This window comes from Lemur catta, chromosome 6 (genome assembly GCF_020740605.2).
Source record: "Lemur catta isolate mLemCat1 chromosome 6, mLemCat1.pri, whole genome shotgun sequence".
Classification (NCBI taxonomy): Eukaryota; Metazoa; Chordata; class Mammalia; order Primates; family Lemuridae; genus Lemur; species Lemur catta.
The window spans coordinates 12,820,893-12,846,173 of NC_059133.1; the positions used below are offsets into that span (position 1 = coordinate 12,820,893).

The 25,281-nt window shown below is 48.5% G+C and overlaps 1 protein-coding gene across 2 annotated transcripts in view; it reads left to right on the plus strand.

Annotated features, from left to right (window-relative positions):
* LARGE1 (LARGE xylosyl- and glucuronyltransferase 1) overlaps positions 1-25,281 on the plus strand; it is a 446,568-nt gene that overhangs the window by 386,267 nt on the left and 35,020 nt on the right. For both annotated transcript variants that reach the window (XM_045553007.1, XM_045553008.1), the window contains one exon: positions 12,281-12,436. In XM_045553007.1, coding sequence (XP_045408963.1) covers positions 12,281-12,436 — 156 coding nt within the window. The remainder of the gene's footprint in view (positions 1-12,280; positions 12,437-25,281) is intronic.

The window sequence follows — 25,281 nt, forward strand, 5'->3', positions numbered from 1 at the left end:
CTTTTTTATCATATTATATTTTGTGTATTTTTTTTCAGACATTTTTGCCAAGGCAGGAAAAACAAGTGTTTCCCTTACTAGACTTTATTATCTTTTGTTTTTATGAAAGAGACTTTAAACATCATCAAAAAATTTTGGAGACTGCATATTCTGGATGCTTTGTTTTTAAATGTCTTGCTAATCGTGCATGTTTGTAGTAGCATTAAGTAATATCTCAAGGCATAATACACACTCAGTTTGAAATTTTTCCTTAAAGATACTGGTTGTACATTCATATTTCAAATAGTCTTGAGATTTTAGATTTTTTTTTTTTTTTTTTTTTTTTTTTTTGGCCAATTCCTTTTCAGATCTAATTAGTTAGTCATTTCTGTGCTTTGTAATGGAGCTAAGGAGGAGCTTGTACTGGGAACAGAAGTGTCAGCTCAGCTGTTTTCTTCCTATCATAGGAGCTTGTCTTATTGGTATTACCAATCTGTCGTTCCTTTGTACAACTCTTTTTTTAATATAAGCTTTTATTTGGAAGAATGTTAGACTTAAAAGTTGCAAAGTAATACAAAGAGTTCCCATATATCGATCATCCTGCTTCAGTTTTTCCTAATGTTGACATCATATAACAGTAATACGTTTGTCAAAACTAACAGGCCAACATTGCTACATTGCTGTCTCACTGAACGTCAGGCTCTTCGTTGCATTTCACCCGTTTTCCCATTAATGCCTTGTTTCTTCAGTCTCCTCTGCTCTGTCGTAATTTCTCAGTCTTTCCTGGTTTATCCAGAACTGGCCTCGATAGTTTTGGGGGGTACTGGTCAGGTAATTTATAAAATGTTCCTTAAATGTGGTTTATACAGTATGTTTTCTCATGATTAGACTGAGGGTAATAGGTTTTTGGAAAGAATATCATGGAGGTAAAGTGGCCTCCTCATCACCTCCCACCAGGAGGGCCCCGGTACCCTCACACAACATCGCTGGGGATGCTAACCATCCTCACGTGGTAAAGGCAGTATTTTCCAGGTTTCTCTACTATACAGTTACTAATTTCCCCCTTTCATACTTTATTTTTTGAAAGTGAGTTGCTACCTCCACCCCACACTGGAAGTGGATAGATTAAGTTCCACCTCCTGGAGAAGGGCGGATAGGATTATATCTGCATATATTATTAGAATTCCTCTGTAAGGAAGATTTGTTGCTTTTTCTCCATGTGTACTTTTTTATTTTTAAATCATTTACTTACATCTACATGGACTCACATATATTTATGTTATACTTTGAGTTATAATGCAGGGCTTTTTAAAAGCTATTCATTTTGCAAGGGTTATTTTATTAAGTATTGTTATGAAATAATTAAATACACTATAAATCAATAATACCATGGTTGGTAGAACACTTTGCCAGGCACATTTAACCCCAGTACACCTCAATATGTGAGGGTGTCATGTCATGCCCACTGCACTGACAGATAGTTATGGGTGCTCAAATGACTTAGCATACCCCTCTTTCTCTCTCTCACTCTCTCTTCCTCTCCACCTCCTCCTCACCCGCTTCCTTTTCTCTGTTACTGCATGGTGGCTTTTTGAGGCCCCCAGCTAGTATGTAGAGCTTGGTCATTCAACAAATATTAATTGCACACTTGCTGTGAGACAGACACCGATTATACAATAGCAAACACAACAAGGTAGGCCTTTCTTATCCTTGAACCCATAATATTCTAGTGCAGAATACAGATAACACACAAGAAAACAAATGATCAAATTGGTCATTTCAGGCAGTAAAAGGTGCTATGAACAAATCATAGCAGGGTGATGTAAGAGTGACTGACTAGCACTCATGATCCCAGGTTGGAGGGAGAGACCCTCTTTCTCTCAATTACTCTACAAAGGAAATCTGTTGGCCCTTCATAAGACACATGTCCATGCTAGAACTCATGTCCGTGTTCTTAGGAATGGTCAGGAATGACTCCTTGGTCAGCCTGAGTCACACGCCCATGCTTCTGGCAGGTCAGGCGTGACCGATGGCCCCATTAGAATTGCAGGCAGAAGGCCCGGTTCAGTTCTGCAAAGGACAGTGTGTGATGCAGGGAGACAGAAAAGCAACAGTGGGGCACCGTGGAAGGTGCCCGCCAGGAACCAGTAAACGCAGCTGTCTCTCCCAGGGTTTCCAAGCAGTGAGTCATATGCCGTCCACCCTCACAGGCATTACTGACCTTCAGCCAAACTGGCAGCATCCCACTGGACTCCAGACCCAGCTGCTCCTCAACCAACCTTGGTAAAATCCCTCAGCTGAAGATCCCATGCCTGTCCCTAGAGGTGGAATCTGTTCCCCTCTGCCTTCCCTGTCCCCAGATCAGCACACACACTCCCCAGGAGGACACAGTGGGGATCCTGTGAAATGTGAGTGTAGTCTTGGTAATTAATTCCGTAGAGACAGCAAGAACACGGGGCTTGTTAGCGCTGGCGGGTCTTGCACTGGCTGTCTGCAGGGAAGCCGCTCAGGGCGGCAGTGGTCACAGAGTCCTATGCCGCCTGCGTCCCTTCCCGCTTCCTGCGATCAGCGCAGCATCGGGAACTCTTCACATGTAACAGAATCACAGAATCCAGTTCAAATTGATTTTTACCCCCACTTTTTAGCAAAAAAAGAACCCAAAACATTGAACATGATGAACATTAGGGAATATGGCTGGATCTTCTCGTGGATTCATGACCCCTCCAACCCTGAGTATTATAAAAGGTATCCATTTTCCTGTTGTCATTTTATCCCCTCTCCAGCCTCTACCTCCTCAAGCAGGGACAAATAGGAAATGTTCCAGGTGACAGAACAAGAAATGACAGGCTATTGGAAAAGGCCTCGGATTCATGCACTGGCCTAAGTGTCTACATTTTCCAGATGAGGGAGGGGACTAAATGATCAGCGAGTTTGGTCTGTTTTCTTCCCCTTTCCTGGGTAATGATGCATTTTTGTCTGGGGAGAATTTTTTTTTTTTTTTTTTTTTTTTTGGCTGATACTTATAAAAACCAAAAGGCGACAGGAATCCTTGTAACAGGAGGCAAAGAGCCGTGGGCACCAGGACCCCACACTGCACCGTGGCAGAGCCTCAGTGGCTGCAAGAGAAGTCTCAGTATCAAGGACACTGTTTTTCTTTAATAGCAGTGCCTGGTAATTGTCAGGAATGGGAAAGGGAAAGGAAGAGGGGTGGGATAGAAGCTTTAGAAGCTGATGAGGAGAATGAAGAAGCTGGAGTACATTGCACTGGCAGGGAACCAACATTGACCAAGCCTTACTTTGCATACAAAGTTGGACAAAACACAGGTCTTGCATTCAAGGATCCAACAGTCCAGGCTCGTAGGACAGTGTCACTTTAGCAAGTGCAGAGCCTTCCGCAGAGACAGCATCACCTGGGAAGGGAGTGTGCATGTTCCAGAGACTTGACTCATGTGCACTGAGCACATGTCTGCTCCAGGCCCCATGGTGGACCAATAGGAGATATATCTATAACTAAAGAGATTTATTATGAAGAATTGACTCACAATAGGGAGGCAGAGAAGGCCCATGACCTGCAGTCTGCAAGCTGGAGACCCAAGAAAGACAGTGATATAATTCAATCCGAGTCTTAAGGCCTGAGAACCAAGGGAGCTGACAGTGTACATCTCAGTCCCAAATTCCTCCTTCCTTTGCTTTTTGTTTTACTCTGGCTCTCAGTGGATTAGGTGGTGCCCACCCACGTTGGGAAAATCAATCTGCTTTACTGATGCCACTGATTCAAAGGTGAATCTCATCTTTCGCTTTTGGGAAACACCCTCGCAGACACGTCCATATCCGGCTGCCCCGTGATCCAGTGGTGTTGACACGTAACTGTCACAGTGCCTATCACTATCTTTTGTCCCATTGGTCCTCTGCAGCAGGTATTATCATTTCCTTTTAACAGACTGGAAAATAGAGGTTCAAATGTATTAAGTTGTTTGGGTGACAGAGTTGGGAAAAGGCAATGGTGAAGTCTGAACCCAGGCCTCCCTGGACCAAGGCCTCCCTGGACCAAGGCCTCGCTCCCCTGCCTGGCAGCACTGGCCGATCTCTGCCCAACATGTTAAACCCAGCCCTGCACAGCCCCCTCTTCAAGTCTCACCTTGAGGTCCGCTGGCCCGGCTCCTTCTCTATATTTCTGTACCCTCCCTATGTTCGTCCCTTGGGTTCTGTGACAATCTGCAGTCCCTTGTTTAAAATCTTGTTTCTTATTCCTCCATCCCCCACAGAGGTTCTGTTTTCATCCAGCCGTCCTAGTTGGTAAGGTGACTGTTTCTGAACCAGAGTTCTTTTGCCACTGAATGAACACGTGCAATATGCCTTCGTGTCCATCATTCCCTCAGTCCTGATGTTGGCCACACCTGTGGCCAGGCAGTTGTAGCCGTGCCCCTTCTGCGGGGGGCTGTGATGTTAGGCAGCTGAGCGCGGGTCGCACAGCCAATCAGAGCTGGAGCTGGTCTCACGTGGAGGTCTGCCTGCTCGTCCTCTTCTACCATGCATCATAATCCCAGAGATGACAAGGAAAGGACTTGTGCAAATGTTGTCCTTCTCTTTGAAACACCAAACAAGGGGGAAATGGAAGGAGCTTAAACTCCTTCAAGAAAAAATGACAAGCTGTTTGGCCCTTAGACAAAGAAAAGTAGAATATGTTTCTCCATTCTAAAGCCCACATTAATAGGGCTTTTATAATTGCTTTACTGTAGACAGACAGAATGTGAGGATTATTTAGAATGTCATCATCATGATTTCCATTCTTGAACCAAAGGGCAGCTATTGAATACTAACTACCTGCCAGGCACAGTGGCACTCAGGAAGAATAATAAGTCATGTTCCCCACCAGCCTGGAAATTCACATTCCAGTGCTGCCAGGTGCATGCATGTAAATAAATAATTACCAGAAGCATGCGATGAGTTCTCTAAAGAGTCTATGGAACACTGAGGAAGGACCCAGCCACTGCCTCAGATGTTGTATCAGGAATGCTTACAATGAGAATCGTAAAACCCAATGTGCAGTGGCTTAAAATGAAATAGAGGGTTTGAATTTCTCACCTAAGAATTCTGGAGTAGGCAACTATATGGACACTGCTTCACAGTGTGTTGACCTGTCTCTCGTGGTCACAGGATGGCTGTCATAGTTCCAGTCATCACATCTCTTTTCATAACAGAAAGGTGGGTGGGGTGAGAGGAGGATAACACCAGCCATATCTGAATCTTTTTATTATGAAATCAAGTGCTTCCCCGTGTAACTTTTTGGGCAATGCTTGGTCACATGGCCACCCCTAGCTGCAAGGGAGTCTGGGAAATCAGAGACCAACATCATCATGATTGGCTTAGATCTTGAATGGATCATGATGCATTCACAGAGGCTGGAGACACCTGCCAGTACTAACAACATTGGTGTGTTAGGAATGAAGATTGGGGTGGAGAGGGAGACGTGCTGGGAGGCAGCCCTCTCCCACGAGTGTTCAGGGAAAGCTTTGCAGAAGAGGTACATTGAGCTCAGCCGTGAAGGATGAGCAGGCATGGGTACGAGAAGGAGGTAAGGCGTGGTGGAGAAGAAGTAGGACATTCTAGGGAGGGGAAAGCATATTCGAAGGCAAAGTCATGAAAGACAGGCTCAAGAAATACCAGGAGTGCCTCTTAGCCTAGACATAGAGCTGGGATCAGACGTGGGAGCCAGTTTGCAAAGGCTTAACTGTCAGGCGAAGGAGTATAGATGTTATTCTGTGGATCGTAGTAAGTCAGTGGGAATCCTGAGACGCAGTGCCACTTATCCAAGGAACTTGGAAGAGATAAGACTCATGTTCTTGTTCACCTGGTATTGGCACACGGGCTCTGGTTTCTTAGCTCTTTTGTACCATTACAGACCCCTCTGGGGCCTGAGTACTTTAGAAGTTTTGGCTGAACTCTTTCCACATAGCCTTGTCCTTGTACCAAGGTCTGCCTTGAACTGCTTTTTTTCCTGTGCCCTTGATGGGTGATAGAGTTTCTTGTTTCTCCTTTAATCACATTGACTTCTGCTGCCTTCCCAGATGATGTTTCAGTTTCCTGGACAGTAATCAGTTTCTGTCAATTTTCTCCGGCTCACTCCAGACTGACTCCAAGTCTGCACATATACACAGCCTTTATGGGCATTTCAGATCCATCAGATCACACCACGGGGACCCTGATGCTTGGCAGCTTCCGCAGCCCACCTGGCACACAACCTCGATGCCTCCCTCTCTGCTTTCTGCTGGCAGGAGGCTCAGCCCATGTATCCAGGAAGTCCTAAATCACCCTGCAGCCTAAGTATGCTCGGCACGGGTGTTAGGAGGGGAAAGTGGGTTTCATTTCTGATCCTGTCATCATTTGTAAATCTCATGTTCGTTTCTATAAACAGAGTCATTTAATCATTACAGATATGGGAGAAATACGGGGCACAGATTCCTAATTTCTCTATCTTCTTGGGTTCAAATACTAACTCCCGGTTTCTAACAGTGTAACTTGAAGCAGTTTGCTAAACTTTTGTCACCTGAAAGGTGGCACAGTAAGACCAACACTTGTCCCAGTTGTATAAAGAGTAAGTGAGCTATTAAAAGCAAAGTGTTCACAGCAGTGCACGGCACACAGTAAGCGTCCGATATATGTTAGCTGCTAATGCTAATTATTATTATTGTGAAAATGTGACTTAGAAAGTGGAATGAGCCATGCTAGGTTTCCATCGCAGTCCTTATAGACCACATGCATTACCAGCTCCTCGCAAACATCTGTTTTGGGCACATTCTCCAGTGTCACTCTGTCTCAGATGTGAATGCTTGTCAGTAAATTACACCACCAACTTGCGGCTCCCAAGCCAGCAATGATGGGTGATTCTGTCCCCCAAGGGACCAGGAAATGACATTTCTCAGTAGTCAGACGCTAATCAAAAATACCAGCAATATGAATCCTGAGTGAGATTTTCAGAGTCAGAAATGTGATTTCATGGACGTAGCAGTGGCCCAGGAGGCAAATGCTGCCTCTGCTTCTACGTCTGCTGTGTGGCTCTGGGCAAGTCACTTTCCCACTCTGGGCCTTGGTTTCTTTGCACTTAAGGTGGCCTCATCCAGGAAAAAATCACTAACAACCTGTCTTTAAATGCACGCCCCGTACTTACAATGTAGCATGGCTGTTATGTAATGCCTGCCTCTCCCTCTAAGCTGTAAGTCTTGGAAAGAGAGTTGTGATCCCCTAGATCGGTGCCTGGCACATAATCAGCGCTCATTTTAATATTTGTTGAATAAAGAAAAATATTTTAGAGCAAGATAGGCCTGATTTTCTATTAAGCTTGACCACTTACTAGCTCAGTGACCCTGGGCCAGTCCCAGGCTCAGACTCATCATCTATAAAATGGGGATAATAATAGAAACAACCTTACTAGGTTGTTTTGATTGAATATGATATATACACATGTATACACACACGACCACATTCAGTCTACAGAAATGTAGAGAAATAAAAATAGCTATCACTTATTTAATACTCATGCATATGTATACATACATGTGTGCACATATGTATATATACACATACACACATAGGAAACCCTGGCCAAATGTCTAGCATACAATGGATATTAAATAAATGATAGCTATTATTTATTTCTCTAGTTCCTAGTACAAGGTAACGGAGTATTCCATGTCCTGATGGAATACTCAGTTGCAAAAGATAACTGAATGTACCCTAACGGACTTTGAGTGGGCTTCCCTATCAGAGGGCAGCTGGATTGCAAAGCGTTTTCCAAATCCACCTTTGCTTGCCAATGACCCCACCATCCTCTTTCCTGAGCTTCCTTTTTACATAATACTAGCATTTACCTGTGGTCAATGCACAAGCCCAGATCACTAGACAGATGCAGACCAGAATGAGGCTCGATGGCATAAGAGATGGCTTGGGGTGAGTGGGGGGCACCAGGAGACCTGGGTCCCAGTCCCAGCCCTCACCTGGCTGAAACTCACCACGTGATCTTGGGTAGATCACCTCTCCTCTCTGTAAACCTCACTCTCCTCACCTACAAAATGTTCAGTCCATTGAGACCAGACGTGCTAGTAGTTAAGAACTTCAGGTTTAGGGTTTAGAGCTGGCTTCCAGTCTCAGCTCTGCAACCTACCAGCTGTGAGACATGGGCAAGTCACACACCATCTCCATAATGTGGACAGTGACGTTCAAATGGCTGATCTGGAGAATTTCATGAGACAATGTCAACAAAGTCCCTGGCAGATTGTGCACAACACATTAAGCTTTGTTTGTCTGAGGACCCATGGGCCAGCCCTCATATTCACTTAGTTTAGGTTCCTCGCTGTGGAGGAAGCCCATGTTTCCTGAGTCAGATGCATATCCATCAGCCTTCCTGCTAGCTCAGCGCTTGGCAAGTGCCAAAATCATTCGCAGAGAAGACACGATCCCCACTGGGCGTAAGTGACAGCAGCCCACATGCAATTACTATAATGCATGGCTCAGGATCATCTTATGCCCAGATTGGATGTGTTCTTAGGGGAGGATCTTCCCTCTTGTACCCTTCCAAAGGCACAGGAAGGAAACTGCACCTTACACACTCATCTCTCCCTGAAATGCGAGCGTCACCAAGTGGTCTCGTTCCAAGGAGTTCTGCTGGCCCTCTCTGCCCCTCCCAAATGTGCGCCTGCTTCCTTGCTGTTGCTGCAGCAGACACCATGGTGGCAGGAGGGAGAACGGAGGGCAGAACACTGGTGGTGCAGTCTAGTCACCTCACCTTTGAGAAGGAAGGGAACCCACATTTGCGGAGCCACCCAGACATACTGAGTGACTGAGCTGCGGACATCAGTTTCTTTCCTCAGTGTCTTCATTTGTTCAGGCTGCTGTGACAAAATGCCACAAACTGGGTGACCTGACAGCAGACATTCATTTCTCACAGTTCTGGGGGCTGGGAACTCCAGGATCGGGCACCAGCAGAGTTGGTGTCTGACGAAGGCTCACTTTTTGGTTCATATGTGGCCCCGTCGCACTGTTCTCACGTGGTGGAAGGGGCGAGGGAGCTCTCCGGGGCCTCTTCTGTAAGAGCACGGATCCCATTCGTGGGGGTTCTGCCCTCCTGCCCTAATCACCTCCTGTTACCATCACCTCGGGGGTTAAGACTTCAACATACAAATTTTGGGCGGGGGGACATAAACATTCAGTCCACTGCATTAGATATGCTGCTCCAGCCCCCACTGAGGAGAGAGTGAGGCGTTACAGGCTATACAGGGGAAGGTGACAGCTATTTTGTTTCCTGCATAATCAAAGTGTGAAAAGGGAAGGTTTGAAAACCCTGCTTCTCCTGTTCTCTGCAGTGTAGAGGAAACAATGTGGGCTTTGAAATCGGACAGACTGATGTTTGAAGCCTCGCTCCACGTTGAGCCGCTGGGTGGCCCCGGGCAAGTCACTTCTTCGCTGTTCCTTCATCTGTGTGTGTGCATACCATGTCAGGGTCGCTGTGAGGACTGGAAGAAGCCAGTGATGTGAAACTGCCGGTGGAGCGTTCAGCCCGCCAGGAGAGAGCTCCAGCCAAGGGCGTGGGTGGCGGCCACTCAGCAGAGCTGCCTTGTGTGTCGCAGGTGTCCGAGGAGGGTCCCTGTAGACCAGGCACAGGTTTTCCCTCCGTGCGCTAAGGCTCAGCCTTGCCTCCGTGTCTGCCGTGGAGCTTGGAGAATATGAGCACTTGTGACCAGGGCCGGCGTCACGGGTCTCCTTCCCTGGCTCTGCTATTCTTGATACTGTGTGGTATTCCCGTCCCCTCGGCTCTCTGCCTCCACCCCATCATTCAGGGGCCAGCTCTGTCCCTGAGCTGTGGGAGCCCACCTGACTGCTCCATCCGTCCGTCTTCCCGACCTTGGTAACACCTGTATCACTTCCTGCCTGTGCGGGGCCCCGCGTGCTCATCCCAGAGACGGTGGCACTGCAGTGCGTGGTTGGGGAGGTGGACTCTGGAGCCAGGGTACCAGGGTTCCAAGTTTAATTCCATGTGACGGAAGGCAAATGACATCGTCTTTCTGTGCCTCCATTTTCCCATCTGTACAATGGGGTCTGTAATAGTGCCATCCCCGTAGTCTTGTTGTGAGCATTAAATAATATAAATTATTTATTGCTAATACTTATTACATAGTAATAATGAATAATTACTAATACTCATAATAAACGCCACTAAATATTAATAACAAATTAAGGTGCTTTCTTAGAATAGATTTTAGCACATATTAAATCTTCTATAAATATTTGCTCGCTTTTCCCAGTTTTTTTTTTTTTCTGTGCCTATCTTGTCTCTCTAACCAAATCAGAAACTGTCCCCAAGGCCTCATCCCTCAGCTGGAAGTTACAACTGGCCTGTGACTGACCTCCCAGCTGCAGTTTTGCCCCTCGCACCTGCCTCCCGCATCTCTGTGTTGCCCAGACAGATCTTTCTGACACCTAGAGCTGGTCACTTACCCTCTCCATAGAAATCTCCAGTGCCCACAGCCTGAGTGCTAAACGCGGGCCTCTCGGGTCCAGGGCATCACCCGCTACCACGCCAGCCACGTGTCCCCCTGCCCCTTGAGCTCCAGCCATAGCCACACCCACAACCCCACAGGGCTTCCCTCCGTCCCAGGCTCTGTCCTCCCCATCCCCCAGACTCCCGTCTGTCTTTCAAGCCCTAGCGAGAGTGTCTTTGATGCCTGTGAGCATTGTAGAGCTGTTTCTTTTTTATCCCACCTCCTTTATGACATTCTCATCGCCTGTTGGTGGCCCCGTCTCCCTAGCAAACCACGAGAGCCCAAGCTGTGGGCAGGCCCGTGTACTTGTAAAAAGAAAATCCCAGCCTCAGGCACCTGTGAAGAGCCGGCCCCACAGGCCATTCATTAAGAAAATGTCTTGCCAACCTCCCGTCAGCAAGGACATGCAAATTGTACCTATATCTAGCACCTAAACCTAAAGCTTCTCTAACCCCACACTAATAGTGAATTATAGGTTTGTCGTACAGGTAACAGGCCTGGAGACCAGACAGAATCAGGCATTCTTCCACCTACCCAGCTACATAATTGATGCTTCCTTCACTCCCTTATTTTATGTAAAATGTAGATTTCTTGGGCCTCACAAGAATGTGGCCACTACCTCCTCAGCCTCCCCACCCTGCCTGTTTCCTTCTCCCTGAATGCATTTAAACTACTGAATGTTCCATCCTCCCCTTTGGAAAAAAACAGCCACAGCTCGTACACAGTTTGGTTGGTGTTTTTTCCTGGGCACGTCCTCAAAATCTTGGCTTAATAAACCTCCATTGATTGTGATTTTTGCCTCAGTCATTCATTTGGGGTGATACGCCATGGCACTAACCGGTCAGAGCCAGCGTTTGTTAGGCGCTTACCCTGTGCTAGGCACCATTCTCGTGCTTAACGTGCATTAACTCGTTCATTCTTCACAACAGCTCTGCGAGACCGTGTATCGCTCAGGGGCCTGGCTGGAGGCAGAAACCATACATACCAATTCTTTGAAAATAGAATTTATTCTTTAAAATGGTAACTAAGCATAAAGTATTCACTTGGTACCTAAAAAAACAAAAAAAGGAAATTACAGGAAACATTCACTACCCCTAGAGCTGAAGGAACAGAGGGAAGAGGTGGGAATTGTTAAAACGTGGGGCCGGGACCCAGACCTCCGGGATGGGGTCACCAGCCAGTTCTAGGGGCAGCGGCAGTGGGCAGAGAAGGGAGGACGAGGGAGCACGTTCTGAGTGTTGGAGAAACTGCAAAATGGATTTAGCCGCTGCTGACGGAGGTGCCCCTGCCAGGATGAGGAACGGAGACTTGGGGTGATGCCCACAGGCACAGGAGGCAGCAGAGAGGAGCAAGTGTCCCTGTCCTGTCCCCTGTTGGCAGGGCCAAACAGGCAGCACCTGGCCAAGCAGAAACAAGGTTTGCAGAGTCCCGGCCTCAGCATCACGAAGCCAGTTGGGGCTGAGAGATGATAGTTTAATAACTGGCACAAGTAGGAGCTGTTTCTATTCCCATTTCACAGATAGGGAAACTGAGGCACGGAGGGATTTCAGTAAGTTTCCCAAGATTAAGTGGCCACCTAGGGCAGAGTCAGGATTTGATGCCAGGCATCCCAGCCTTGGGGACCTTACTAGTAACCACTCCACGTAAATGTCAAGTGAATGCATGGGTGAGGAGACCCACAAAGCGTGCTTGGCCCCGTGCCACGGCGTGGCTTCCCCCCTGGGCGAGGTCCCTCCCCGCTGACCGCCTCCTTCTCCCCCTGCCAGGTCATTCACTGGAACTCCCCCAAGAAGCTTCGGGTGAAGAATAAGCACGTGGAGTTTTTCCGCAACCTGTACCTGACCTTCCTGGAGTACGACGGGAACCTCCTGAGGCGGGAACTGTTCGGCTGCCCCAGTGAAGCCGATGTCAACAGTGAGAACGTAAGTGGCTCGCGGGCTTGACGGGGAAGGGGCTGCTCCTCTGCTGGACTCTTGAGGGCCTCCAGCATGCCGGGCTCCGTGTCAGGCTTGGGGCAGGGCGTCGATGCGCACAACGCCATCCCCGCCCAGGGTCCGCTGCCCGGGGGGGAGGCAGGCACGTGAGCGGGTCCTGTCCGTGCGGACCGTGTGGCTGCAGACGGGTGGCAGCTGGCCCAGGCGAGGCGAAGTCAGAAGTGAGTTTCTAAGCAGAGGAAACAGACTGAGCAAAAAGCACCAGTGAAACAACAGACCTCGTGTCTCTCGTGGCCAGGAAACTCCAGAGTCTTTGTGGACGTGGCACACACATGGGAGTCCCCGGTTTAGGTGTGGTCAGGATGGGGGGTGGCACAAAAGGAGATTTTTCACAAGTAACTGACTCCTTCAGGGGTCAGATGGGTGAAGACAGTGTTAGGTAGGTAGTCACAGCCATAGCTACCATCTACCGTATTTTCCTGTTTCTTTGCCATTTATGTTTTTTGTGTGTGTTGTATCTCATTTGAGGTTCAGAGAAACCCTCTTTTAGAGTTGAAGAAATTAAGGCACAGAGAGGTAGGCAGTTTGCCTATGGTCACACAGCAAACAAGGAGCAAAGTTGAAACTGATTGTAAGTTCTAAGGATATGGGGAAGGAGCACTTCAGCGGAAAAAGCAGGGCATTTGGAGTCAGACTGAGCTGGATTTGGCTTTTTAATTTTTATTCGTTCATTCATATATTTATATTCTTTTAGAGACAAGGTCTTACTTTGTTGCCCAGGCTGGAGTGCAGTGGTTCAGTCATAGCTCACTGCAGCCTCCAACTCCTGGGCTCAAGCGATCCTCTTACCTTGGCCTCCCAAGTAGCTAGGAATACAGATGCACGCCACTTTACCTGGCTGATTTTTTTTAAGAGATGGGGTCTTTCTATGTTGCCCAGGCTGGCCTCAAATTTTTGGCCTCAACCGATTCTCCTGCCTCAGCCTCCCAAAGTGCTGGGATTGTAGAAATAAGCCACCATGCCTAGCAAGATTTGGCTTTAATTCCTTCTAGTTACTACGTGTGTGACCTCAGACAAGCAACTCAACCTCTTTGTGCTTCAGTTTCATCCACTATGAAATGGGGCAGAAAAACTTCCATAGGAGTGTTTTGAGAATAGGTGACAAATTACGGGTAAAGCACCTGGCTGTGCCAGCCATGTGTTAGATGCTCAATAAATATTTGTTCCCTGCTCTTTCCTTGACCCTTAGTATTAGACACAAAAGTACTTGGTTCGTTCATTCTGTCAACAAACACTTACTGAGGGCCTTCTACTTATTCTGAGGCACTGAGTATTCGCAGTTGAAAAAGGACAGTGGCCCCTGCTCTCATGGAACGTATATTCTGGTGGAGGAGACACAAATAATAACTAAACAAAATCTCAGAAAACATTACCAACCAGTGGCAAATGCCATGTAGCAATGTATTAATGGAACGCCATTGGTTTGGGGGGGGTCAGGGAGGGTTTCTATGAGGAGGTGATTTTTCATCTGAAACACAAATGATGAGCACGAGTCAGCCATGGAAGGGCAAGGGCAGCGCATTCCAGGTGGTGGAGGTGGCTGGGGCAGAGGCCCTGAGGCAGGATGGGTTCCTGGTGAGGCTCAGAGGGTGGCCGGTGTGCCCAGGGGCTGGCGGGGAGGGAGGCGGGAGCCAGACTGGTAGGGGATCGTATGTATGCAGGGTTGCAGAGTGAGGATCTTGATTTATTGCTGTTATTATTGTTTTATAGTTGCTTTGGATGTTGTGAGAATTTCTTTAGTCTCCCGTGGCAGGACAGGGCACCTGTGGGGGGCCAGAGGCACGCGCCCCCCTGGCCTTTCACCAGGGCGGCTGTGCCACAGTGCACCTCTGTGCTCTGTTCCCTGGGTCTCCGAGTCACAGCGGAGTCACGGCTGGCCCCAGCCCTGCTCCAGGTACCCTGACGCCTTCCCAGTGTCCTCCTTGCTCCACAACAGGCCATACAGGAAAGCAAAACAGGACGCACTTTCAGATTCGGAAGCACTTGGAGGTTCCCACAAACACTGTGCTTTTGGCTTTTCCTTCGGTTCTCTTCGCTCACATCGGTGTTTGACATCCCCATCGATATGTGAGCGTCCGTTCGGCACTTTGTTCCAGACGTTAAAGGAAAACCGTTCTCTTGCCTCTTTTTTTCCCTCTCCCTGGAGGGGGCTCACGTAAGAAGCCTTGCAGGACGGAGCCGTCTGCTAATCATCCGTATGGGTGAGTCCCGCAGCGAGCTGCTAGTAGCTGCTAGTGTCGCAGGAAGCGGGACTCCCTTTGCAGATGACTCACCAGCTTCTCCTGCCACCTCCTTCCCCTGGGGGCTCGTGGGGTGAAGCAGTGTCCGTGGTCTTTCTCGGAATCCCTGCTCGGTCAGAGTGCGTGAATGTGGCCATCTGCCAGGCACGGTGCCCGGGCCTGGATTGAAATCAGAGACTGAGCCAGTCCCGAATGTGAGTTGTCTGCGGCTTAACGACTCTTTAGAATGCCGGGAGGCAGGTAGGTCTGTCTGGTCCCGAGAAGGCCAGGAATGAGAGAGAGAGTGGCCTCCTCTAAGCCCGCCCCGTGCCTGTCATCCCGGCCTCTCTCCCCTTACCACTGTCTGCGAACTACACCCACCTCGTTTTGTTCTTTCTGTATTCCAGGTTCACCGTGGGGCCTTTGTGCCTGCAGTCCCCACTGCCTGGAACATCCTCTCCCTCCGTGGTGAAATGTCTTAGATGTGGCATCATCAGAAACTGTCCCCTCCTGCCTTTATCCTCCAGAGTAACCCGTTAAGTCACTTTCTGTGACATGCCCTGTTTTCTTTTCATCAGGGCATATACTAACTACTGTCTGCAATCACCTGGCCCGTGTATTAATATTTGTTTCCTACTTGCTTCCTGCATATAGTACCAAAACACAAGACTCTTGGATGAGAGGTGTACCATTTTCCTCCGGGCTTCCCTCCTCTAGAATAGAACCAAGCACATCAGAAGCACTTGTTAAAATGTATTTAATGAATGTACTGAGCAAACGGAAGAGAGCAGAGTGAAGTACCAGGAAAAGGGAAGAGCAGATGAAGGAGCACAGTGTTAAGCATCAATGCTGGTGGTCTGGGTGGGAGAGCGCAGGCATGCTGGGAGGTGGCGAAGGGTAAAGCTGGTCTGGAAGGGCCTTGGCTGCACGTAGGAGGAGCCGCCCACAGGTGTTAGTCGCGGTCAGATTTACATTGCAGAAAAAGCACTCAGTGTAGAGAATAGACTGAAAGGGACGGGACCAGGGGCAGGGCCACCGTAGAGGCTGTTGCTGTGTCCCAGGCAAGAAGATGAAGGACAAAGGACGAGCTCTGACCTAGAGCAGCAGCATCGGGAATGGAGGGAGCAGGTGGATTGGTTTGTGGGTGCTAAGAACAGGGGAGCCAGTGCAACGAGTGCTCATAGATCGAGACAGTAGGTTCCCGTGCCCTGCTCCGGCTGGTTCCCCCACCGCCAGCAGAGGCAGGGGTTGGGGCGAGGGAGGGTCTGCACACACTGCACTCCTGAACTGCTGCTCCGCAGGGAGCTCCACCACCTGGTCCACGCCGTGTGCAAACACAGCCAGAGGGAAAGGGTATGAACTTAGATCCAGCCCAGAGCCGGATGCTCCCAGCTCTGTGGAAAGAGGTCATTAGAGCTGTAATAAGTGCACAGATGGTGAGTCTGGAAGAAACAAAATCAGGAACCTCTTCTTTGGACGTCAGATCCCAGATGGGAGCAGGCTCCAGTGGTAGTGTCTAAGCCGCAAGACTCATTCATCCACCCGGTAGATATTTGTTCAGATCTGGTGGGCAGCACTGCAGGTGGAACCTGGCTCTCCCAGTGTTTGTCTAGTTAAGGATGCAGACAAGCAGGGGGGTGTTATGCAGTGTGATTAAGTCCCGGGACGGTGGTAGTGCTTTGAAAGCACACAGGAGGGGCATTTCACAGGACTAGGCAGAGAAGGTGCATCAGGGAAGACTTCCTGGAGGAGATGAGATTTGAAGGATGAATGAGGAGGAGTGAGAGGATCTGGAACATAGCCTTAGTGGAAGGGAGGGAACAGCATGAGCAGTGGAGACCAGAGGTGAACACACCCATGGTACAGTCAAGGGACTGCTAGGGCTTCGGATGAAGGCAATGTGAGAACTTTAAAAAATGGCACAAGTTAGTTTTTGCATTATTTTTTATTTTTTCACTGGGAAAGTGATGATGATGATGATGATGATGGTGTGAGTTCTCTAGGAATCCAGATCATTCATTTTAATAGACACATGACCTCAGAGAAGTCATGTGAATGCTCTGAGCCTCAGGTTTACTGTCTGGTAAATGGGGACAGTGATGCAGACGCCATTGTCATAGTGTTTCATGGACAGTTTGTGTTAAATCACCAAAACAGAAGGACTGGGCACCAGGAACACAGTGTGCCTTGGGTGCGTTTTGCCACAAACTGCAGTGCCTGGCCAGTCCAATCCTAATCCCTTGTTCCATGCTAGGAAGGCCTGGCAAAGAGAGGAACCTACAGAGCTGCTTAGAAACCTGTCTGGAAAGCATGTGACGGGCTGTCACATTTTCTCTGGGTCTAACAATCCGAGTATTCCCACCAATTGGGAAATCCAGTGCAGAAAGAAGAAGCCATTTGGTTTGCTTTGCTGCCAAAAAGTAAAAGTCAAGGCATCTAGGCAGGGATTCAGCTCTTCAGCAAGGAGCTAAGATGGGAGGGGCAGGGCCCCCTTTCAGAGCCACTGTTTAGGGACTTGCTATAGGACAAGACACTTGGTTTGAAAGAGACTGGGCTACCCCAGCGGTAGAGAATGGCAGCAGCTGACTGGACAGGGCCACTCCTCCCCAGTTTGTCTGGGCATCTCTCCCTGGAATCCATAAGTTATGTATGTGACGCGTAAACACGTTCAGCACGCACTGGTTATGGGTAGTTGACTGACGCAGGGATGGAGGTTAGAGTTCTCTACACTAGCATCCCTTCCCTTTCCCCCAGCAACCCAGCCCCTCAAGACTATCCCAGAGACCCTGGGACTGCACAGAACACAGCTGAGTAATCACCGATACTCTCCACACCCTTGTCTGTTCAAAAATCCTTCTGCAATATCTCTAATAGGCTTGCATCTGGCTTCAGCTGGAATCCTCCCTAAGACAAGGAGCTCACCACCCCGAAGGCAGCTTACTTCACTGTTGGAGAGCTCCAGATGCTAAGCTGTTCACCTCCTGTTGGGCTGAAATCTTCCCCTCTGTAAAGAATCCATTAATCTGAGTCCTGTCCTCTGGAATGTCCAGTAAAAAATAAGGACACACCCCCACCCATACCAGCACCTGGGCAGATAGTATAGAACGTTTCCATGCAGGTTGCTATCCAGAAACGCAGGGCTTTCCCTCCCTAAGCACAGTGTTTGCAGAGTGACGCTTCATCTGCAAGGGGGCCTTGCTGCACCTAAGGGAATTTTCAGATAAAGGAAGCTCATCTTTTTAATGCAAAACCATTAAAATAGATGGGTTTTAACTAATTGGGGTGGGAACCTTGCTAAAGTACATGCCTTTGTTTAGTAACCAAACACCAAACTGAGTGTACTGTCAAACTCAGTTTACAGTTTTTGGTGACTAAGGTTGCAGGAAGTGGGCTGGAGGGGACGAGGGTTGGCCAGCGGAGGGACGATGCGGTTCATCCTGGCAGGAAATGGCCTCAGACTGTTGGCTGCTTATTCCGCGGATTCCCTTCCGACAGCTGTCACTTTCAGCTTATCAGCTTCAGAACGACCCTCTCTGGGCTCACCTCGTCGTGTTCCTCCTTCCCAAGGCAGCCAAAAACCCCAACAAACCAACCCACAAAAGTATTTCATTCAGAAAGACCAGTGGTAAAAGAATGATCTGTTGTTAGATTAAAGCTAAATTATGAAATGCATCAAATATCCAAAAAGTACAAATGGAAAGGAGTGGACACCAATTGAGTTTTCTAGTTTATATGGAATGTAAGTCAACAGTCAGCGTCTGTGGATTTAGAGCCTCCTGACCCTGTGCCCACGGCAGACATCACTGATTGATGACCACCTTCCGTCCCCTGGGCCCAGCCCCAGCGACTTCCCCAGGACAGCACCCCAGCCCAGGGAACCAGAGCCAGGGGAGCCTCCCTGTGCCAGGTGTTGATCACTCTGGTCTCTCCCGCTTGAGCGCAGCTCTTTGTGCTGTTCCTAGACCTGTCTCTGCTTTCTTCTAGCCTTTGGGAATTGGAGATTTTCTGCAGGGAAAGAAAAAGGGAAATACAACTTTAGTCTTCACCACAAAGGGAGGGAGGCGTTAGGAGTCATATTTCACAGATACGGAAACCCAGGCTTCAAGGAGATGAGCTACTTGCTCAAAGTCACACGGCTCCTAAGTGCAGGGGCCAAGAATACAAACCAGGTCTACCCGACTGTCAAAGCGACAAGACCAGGGCGCTCTTCCCAAGTGGATGTAGCCATGTATACAGAAGTAACTTAATAAACAATCACAAGTTATTCAGTGATTCTCCCAGTTGTTTCACTTCTATAATTTTCTTACTGTTTCACTAACCTTTCAAGCTAGTTATTATTATCTCCAGTTTAGAGAGGAGGAAATGGAGGCTCAGAGAGTTACAGTCACAGCACAAGTTAATGGCATTGCTGGAACTGGCATCAAACCCTCATTCATAGTTGAGTGGCCTTTCTACAACTATTCAAACCACTCCCCTATCCCAAATTGCAATACCTGCCCCCTACCCCAGCCCTCCCTGTCTCCCAGGGCTCCTTTTTTTATTTTTCTCCATAGCGCTTGTCACCACTATATTCATGACTCATTTATTTTGTTGATTATGTCTCCTCCCACTAGACCGTAAGCTCTATGCCTGCAGGGATTTTTATCTATTTTATTCATCAGTATATCTTGATGCCTCTTAAAGACTGCCTAGCACCTGGTTATACTCAATATGTTTTGTTGAACAAATGAACTATAACATTTGTTGTATATAATACTTGTCTATAACAAGTGCCTTTCTTGAAGCTTTTGTGGTGCACTGGAAAGATGCCTGCACTTGAAATCAGAAAATTTGGCCCTAGACTAGATCTATGATTTGGGCATAACTCTAGCCTTCCATGAGCCTCAGATTTCACACCTGTAAAATGGTCAGTAAATACACCCAGCCCCGGCTATTTTAGGAGAGATGAAGGGGTTAAGGGTATTCAAAGTGCCTTACAACTTTGGCAGTTATTGTTATGAGTATTGTCCAAAAAGCTTATCTTGGACACCCTCCCTTCCACCCACTCTGAGATCACTGCCTCGCCTCCGAAATGAAGATGCTTCCACGTTGAAGTCCCTCATGCGATGAAGGTGATGGGCTGCCTGCAGGGCCATGTTCCCCGATACTGAGCGCTCTAAGAGGAAAAGACAACAACAGCATCACCGTGGCTCAATTAGAAGTTAAAAATAAGACACATATAAACAGATTCTATAAACACTTTATGCCGTCACCCTGCACAGCAGTGCCAAGGAACAGATGGCTCTGTGGAAACAGCTGTATCTCCGAAAAACCCCAGAGAGAACCCAGAATGCATTACTGCTCTCACGTGTGAGCTGCATGTCACCGACTCTTTAATCACATGCAGGGGGCAGAGCCCAGGGTGGACGGCACCCAGAGCCTAAGACAACCTGTCTGAGGCCGGTCCCCAGTGCCCCTGCATGGGCGAGTTAAGCTCCAGGGCCTTCAGCACCACACTGTTTGCCTGGGGGGCCGGGGTAAGAAAGGAAGGGAACACGCAGAGTCCAGAGGCTCAGTGGGTAGGAATCTGGGGTTTGCCCTTGTGGCCTGGCTGCTGTGGTCGGGTCCAGCTCCAGCTTGCACAGAGCTCTGTTCTGCTCCTCTAGGCTCTGGCTGTCATCCCTCCACACTTGCCAGGGGTTCTGCCCCCCTGGGGCTTTACAGCTGCCTCCCCTTTCTCTGCTTTGGGCTGCGTCTCCCTCCGATTAGTGACCTCCCCTACTTGTGCAGTGGTAATAAGGCAGCCTCATGTGAAATCCCAGGGCCACCGGCTGTGAGATTTCAGGCCTTCTACTTAAACCCCCCGAGCCTCAGTTTTCTCATCCATTAAATGGGAATCATAATTATTCCCACCTGATAGACTTAACAGGACTAAATAAGGTAAGACATGCTGGGAGCTTAGAACAATGTGGCGCACATGGCACGTGTCCCCCCACGTTAAGGTTGGTTTGTATTACGATGACCTGTAGCTACTGACTGTGCTCTCCTTCCAGACCATAGCAACAATTTAAGTGCAGAAACCAAAGCTCATTCCGCATTCCTAGCGCAGGACTTGGCATAAAATAAGAGCCCATCAGTTGTAAGTGATGTGTAAATTAATACTGACACCTGGGAGGGAGGGGACCAGGCCTTTTATTTCTTTATCTCCTCCAAGTCCAGGTCAGGATTGGCAGACACTCTCTGAACCTTCGCTGAACACACCTGAATGCCGCCTCTCCTCTCACCCCCTGCAGAAAAGGAAAGTGGCTCCCAGTTTGGTTTCCTTAGTAGAAAATGCTCCGGGTTCCTGGAACTTGTTGATTAATGCACACAGCGGACACCCAGTGAGCTAGCGATCTTTCTCTACCTGTCTGTGTGGTTTAATAAAACTTAACTGCTTCGTGGAAACCACAGGGAAGAGCCCTAGATTAGGTTTCAGGAGATGAGAGTTACAGCCCCAGCTTCCCCGAGCAAATCCCTGGTGCCCTAATTTCTTCATCTGTCAACTGAAGGCCATGAGGGCCGCCCTGCCTGTTTCATACAGATATTGGGGAGGAAAAAAGGAGAGAGTGGATACTAAAAAGAGAAAGTAAGTTGAAAGCATTATAGAAGGCAACATGCTTGAGTGTTCATCTACCCACCTGGGTTTCCAGGCATTGCTCCAAGACTTCAGAAAAAGGGGTGTCACGAGAAGAAAGAAATGGGCAGCCTCTGAGACTCCTCCTTTGGTCCCCTGTACTGTGTCTTCCTCGCTTACTGGCTGGAAGAGTTCAAGTGTGCCTGTTAGTTCAGGTAGCACAGGCAGCTGTAATGTGGCTCCACACGCTGGGAGTTTATTACTCGCATAAAACCCAAATGGCTGCTCTGATTGGCAGGTGGCTTTTCTCCAGGGTCAGGGACCCAGACCCCTTTCGTCTTGTGGCCCTGCCTTCGGAGCCCTGGACTCCTACTGGACTCTGTTGCTCTGGCTGTCACCCCAGAAAAGAAAGTGAATGAGGCTTGTGCCCGAGTGAGACTTCTAAGTGGTCCCTATACTAGCATGAGCCTGTCCACATTTTACTGACCACAGAGTTACCCTTCGCTGCGAGAAGGTTGGAAACACAGCCTAGCTCTGTGCCCAGGTGGATATTGATGAGCACAGGTTGCCTCTGCCATCATGGGAAGTACATGCATCGCGTCTCTATAGTGACAGAACCAGCTGGCCTCAGAACTAGAACGAAGCCCAAAGGCTGGTTAACTAGGCATAGTGCTGACTTGGTTACATGCAAGAACTCAGGAAATGTACTTGGGTTAGAATCTTAGCTGCTCTGTTCCCTCACTGTGTAACCTTGAGCAGTGGCTAACCCTTTCAGATGGTGAATGTCCTCATCTGCAAAACGGGGCTGATGGTGGTCCCTACCCGCAGAGTCAGTGTGAGTATTAAATGAGGAAGAGCCTGCAGAGCTCTCCCCACGTTACCTGGCTCAGTGAGTGCATGGTCCTCAAGAGTTATTTTATGAAGCCCAGACTTGTTCTTAACATCCAGAGACATGACCTGCTCAAGCTCACATAGAAAATGAGTGTCAGAGAGATCAGGTCTTGGTTTCCAGTTATGCCCATAATCTCACTCTGCAGTTCTACCCAACTGTGAACAGAAGTCCTTTAGACCAGGGCCTGGGGGTGCCCTTCCACCCGCTCTGAATCCTCAGGTCATCATTTCTGGCAACTCAGAGGTCAGTCTAGGCCACTGTCTTTCAGGATGGGAAAAAATAAATGCAAACTGCTTAAAGAGCCATTTTCCCTTGAGTCCAAATCTCCCTGGGCCTCAGCTGGCTGCCCCAAGAAGCAATTTAGCAAATGCGTTTATCTCAGGGGAAATCTGCCTTTTGTTTCTTTGACTTGCTTGTCAGGAGCCCCTGTTCCCCCTGGCAGTAGCCAGAGATAGGGGTGCAGTGGCGTTGAGACCTGTTGATGCAAGCTCTCCCTTCAGCTCCCTGTCTCCCCAGAGAAGTCACCCAGACCGTGGGTGACAAGGAGACAGATTCGACCCAGCTAGAGTCTTCCCCTGAGATATCATCAGCCAGGCAGTCAGCAATAAGCAAGCCTATATTAGAATTTGAGAAGGTACATGATGTAATCATAATCACATTGCTTTTGTGTAGCGCTTTGCAGTTTGCAAAGCACTTTTACATGCTCTAGCTCATTGGAGAAAATTGCAGGGAATTAGTTTACGGAAAAGTATAAAGAAACCAATAAAATTTGTCTTTGGATTCAATACTCTGAGAAAATCTTTGTTAACATTGTAATGTATTCCCTTCAACCAATTTTCTAGTGTTTTTTTTTTTTGCTTGTCTTTTGCTTTATTGGGACCACGATGCATATATATTTTTATGGCCTGCTTTGGTCATGGAACATTGTGTCTTCCACCATCTCGTTTGATCCTCACATCCGTCCCCAGGAAGAAGTAATTGTGTTGTGAAATGCCCCTGGTTTGAGGTCCTGAGACTGGATTCTCATCCCAGACTCTTGCTGGCTGAAGCATATCTCTGAAACCTGAGCCTCAGTTTCCTCCTTTGTAAAACAGAGGTGTGTGCTGAAGGATTAGGTTAATGACACAATGCACCTGAAAACATTTAGCATCGCACCAGTCACCTACTAGGTGCCCCGTTTACATTAGCTAAATAAAGGTGCAAACCACCGTGTTGATGAGAAATGTAACATTAAAGTTCAAGGGTGGCATCTGGTAGGTTCAGAGTCCCGTGGGTGGACAGGTGCTTTCTAGATCCCCCACTGTGGTTGGTGGACAACAAGAAACAATATTCCCTAGACCCGACCTTTAAGCAGCACTGTGATGGCCACAGGTGAGCTTAGGATGTAGAGGCCACTGAATCCCATTATTGATGCCCTGAAGTTCAGAGCTGGAGGCTGCTTATTCCTCAGGACAGCTGGTCGACCCTCCCTACTAGGGCAGGTTGTCCTTTGGTAGTTCTGGGATCACTCTCATAGGCCATGTTCCCTCTCCTAACGTGCAGGGGCTGAGCACAGCCAGCAGGGACTTGAGCATACAAGAGGCTGTAGGTGTCCTAGGTTCAGCGGTTTCGGATGTGACAGGTCCCCATAATGAAAGAGTGCCCCCCACAAAATACCAGCAGCCCTCTGTCGCTGTCTATTGCTTGAAACACGTCAGACCTCGGTGGCCTCCAAGAAGTGGTGTTTATCGAGGCCGCTCTGCTGGTCTCGGCTGGGCTTGCTCGCGTGACTTGGCAGCTGGGGAGGACGCTGCTCTGCCCCGGGTGCCCCTCACCCTCCAGCCCGCTAGCCTGGGCATTCTCTCGCGGCAATGGCAGAGGTGCACGAAACAGTTTCCCTTGAGGTCTGACCTCAGGACTGTGACAGCATCGTTCCTCTGCATTCTCTTAGCAAAAGCACATCACAAGTCCAGCCCTGATTGGAAGGGACAGAAAACTAGACTCTGCCTCTTTAGTAAGCACCACTGCGAGGGGTAAGGATATTGGGGGGGTGGGGGGGTTGAAGGATCAGAGCAATTAATGCAATTATCTGCTGTAGCACATGTCTTGAGAAACAATGCTGTAGCATGACCTGTCAAGGCCGTGGTCTTAACAGATACAAGGCTAGACGGAAGGAACCAAGTTAAGACGTTTTCATGTTGATGACTTCTGTGTTGGTTTGGGAGTTTTAAAATATATATCTCCTTGGGAAAATGTTCTATTATATTCAGTTAGGTTGGTAACTCTAACCGTGTAAACTTTAACCTACGTTCAACTAGATGGCATCGTGTACCAAGGCTGATAGAACAGGAAAAATATTGGAACCAGCTGTGCAACCTGTGGCAAATTATTTTCTGAAAGTTGATTTTATTGAAAACCAATTGCCTACAATAAGTCCTCCTGTTCTAAGCTTACGGTTTGTCAGATTGTCACAAGTTTGCACCCCCATGTCACCGTCCCCCCAGTCATGATGGAGAGCATTCCCACCATCCCCAAAGCTCTCTTGCCTCTTCCCAGGCCGCTTGCTCCCCCACCCCACACCCCCTGATCTGATTTCCATCATTATAGATCAGCTCTTTGTCGAGTTGTTTTACTTTTTAATTTCAGTTCTTCGTCTGCTGAGCAGGCGTCACCACACCCGCCTGGTGGGGCTGCCGTGGGGTTTGCATGAGTCGGTATCTGTCGGACAGCTGCACGTCTGCCGCGTGCGTCTCTGCATCTGCGAGTCTGAAATGCTAACTCCCCGGCTCCCTGTCAGCTGGAGAGCCTGCTGCTTCCACTAGGTGGGGAAGGAAGAAGAGGAGTAGAGCTAGTTCTACAAGCAGATTAACGAAGACACAGTTAGAAAAACAAAAAGAGAAAAAATGTGGGTGCACAGACTCTAATCTTAGGTGAAATGAAGGGAAAAGAGTTTTCCAAATGCTTATGTGTTTGTTGTGTTTCTTTCCAATAGCCAGCACAAAGACTGAAGTTGGTAGCCCGAGGGAGAGAAAAGGATCAGGTGGCACCGAGGTGCTTTTCAGTGGTGGCTGCTCTCGGTGGGCGCTTC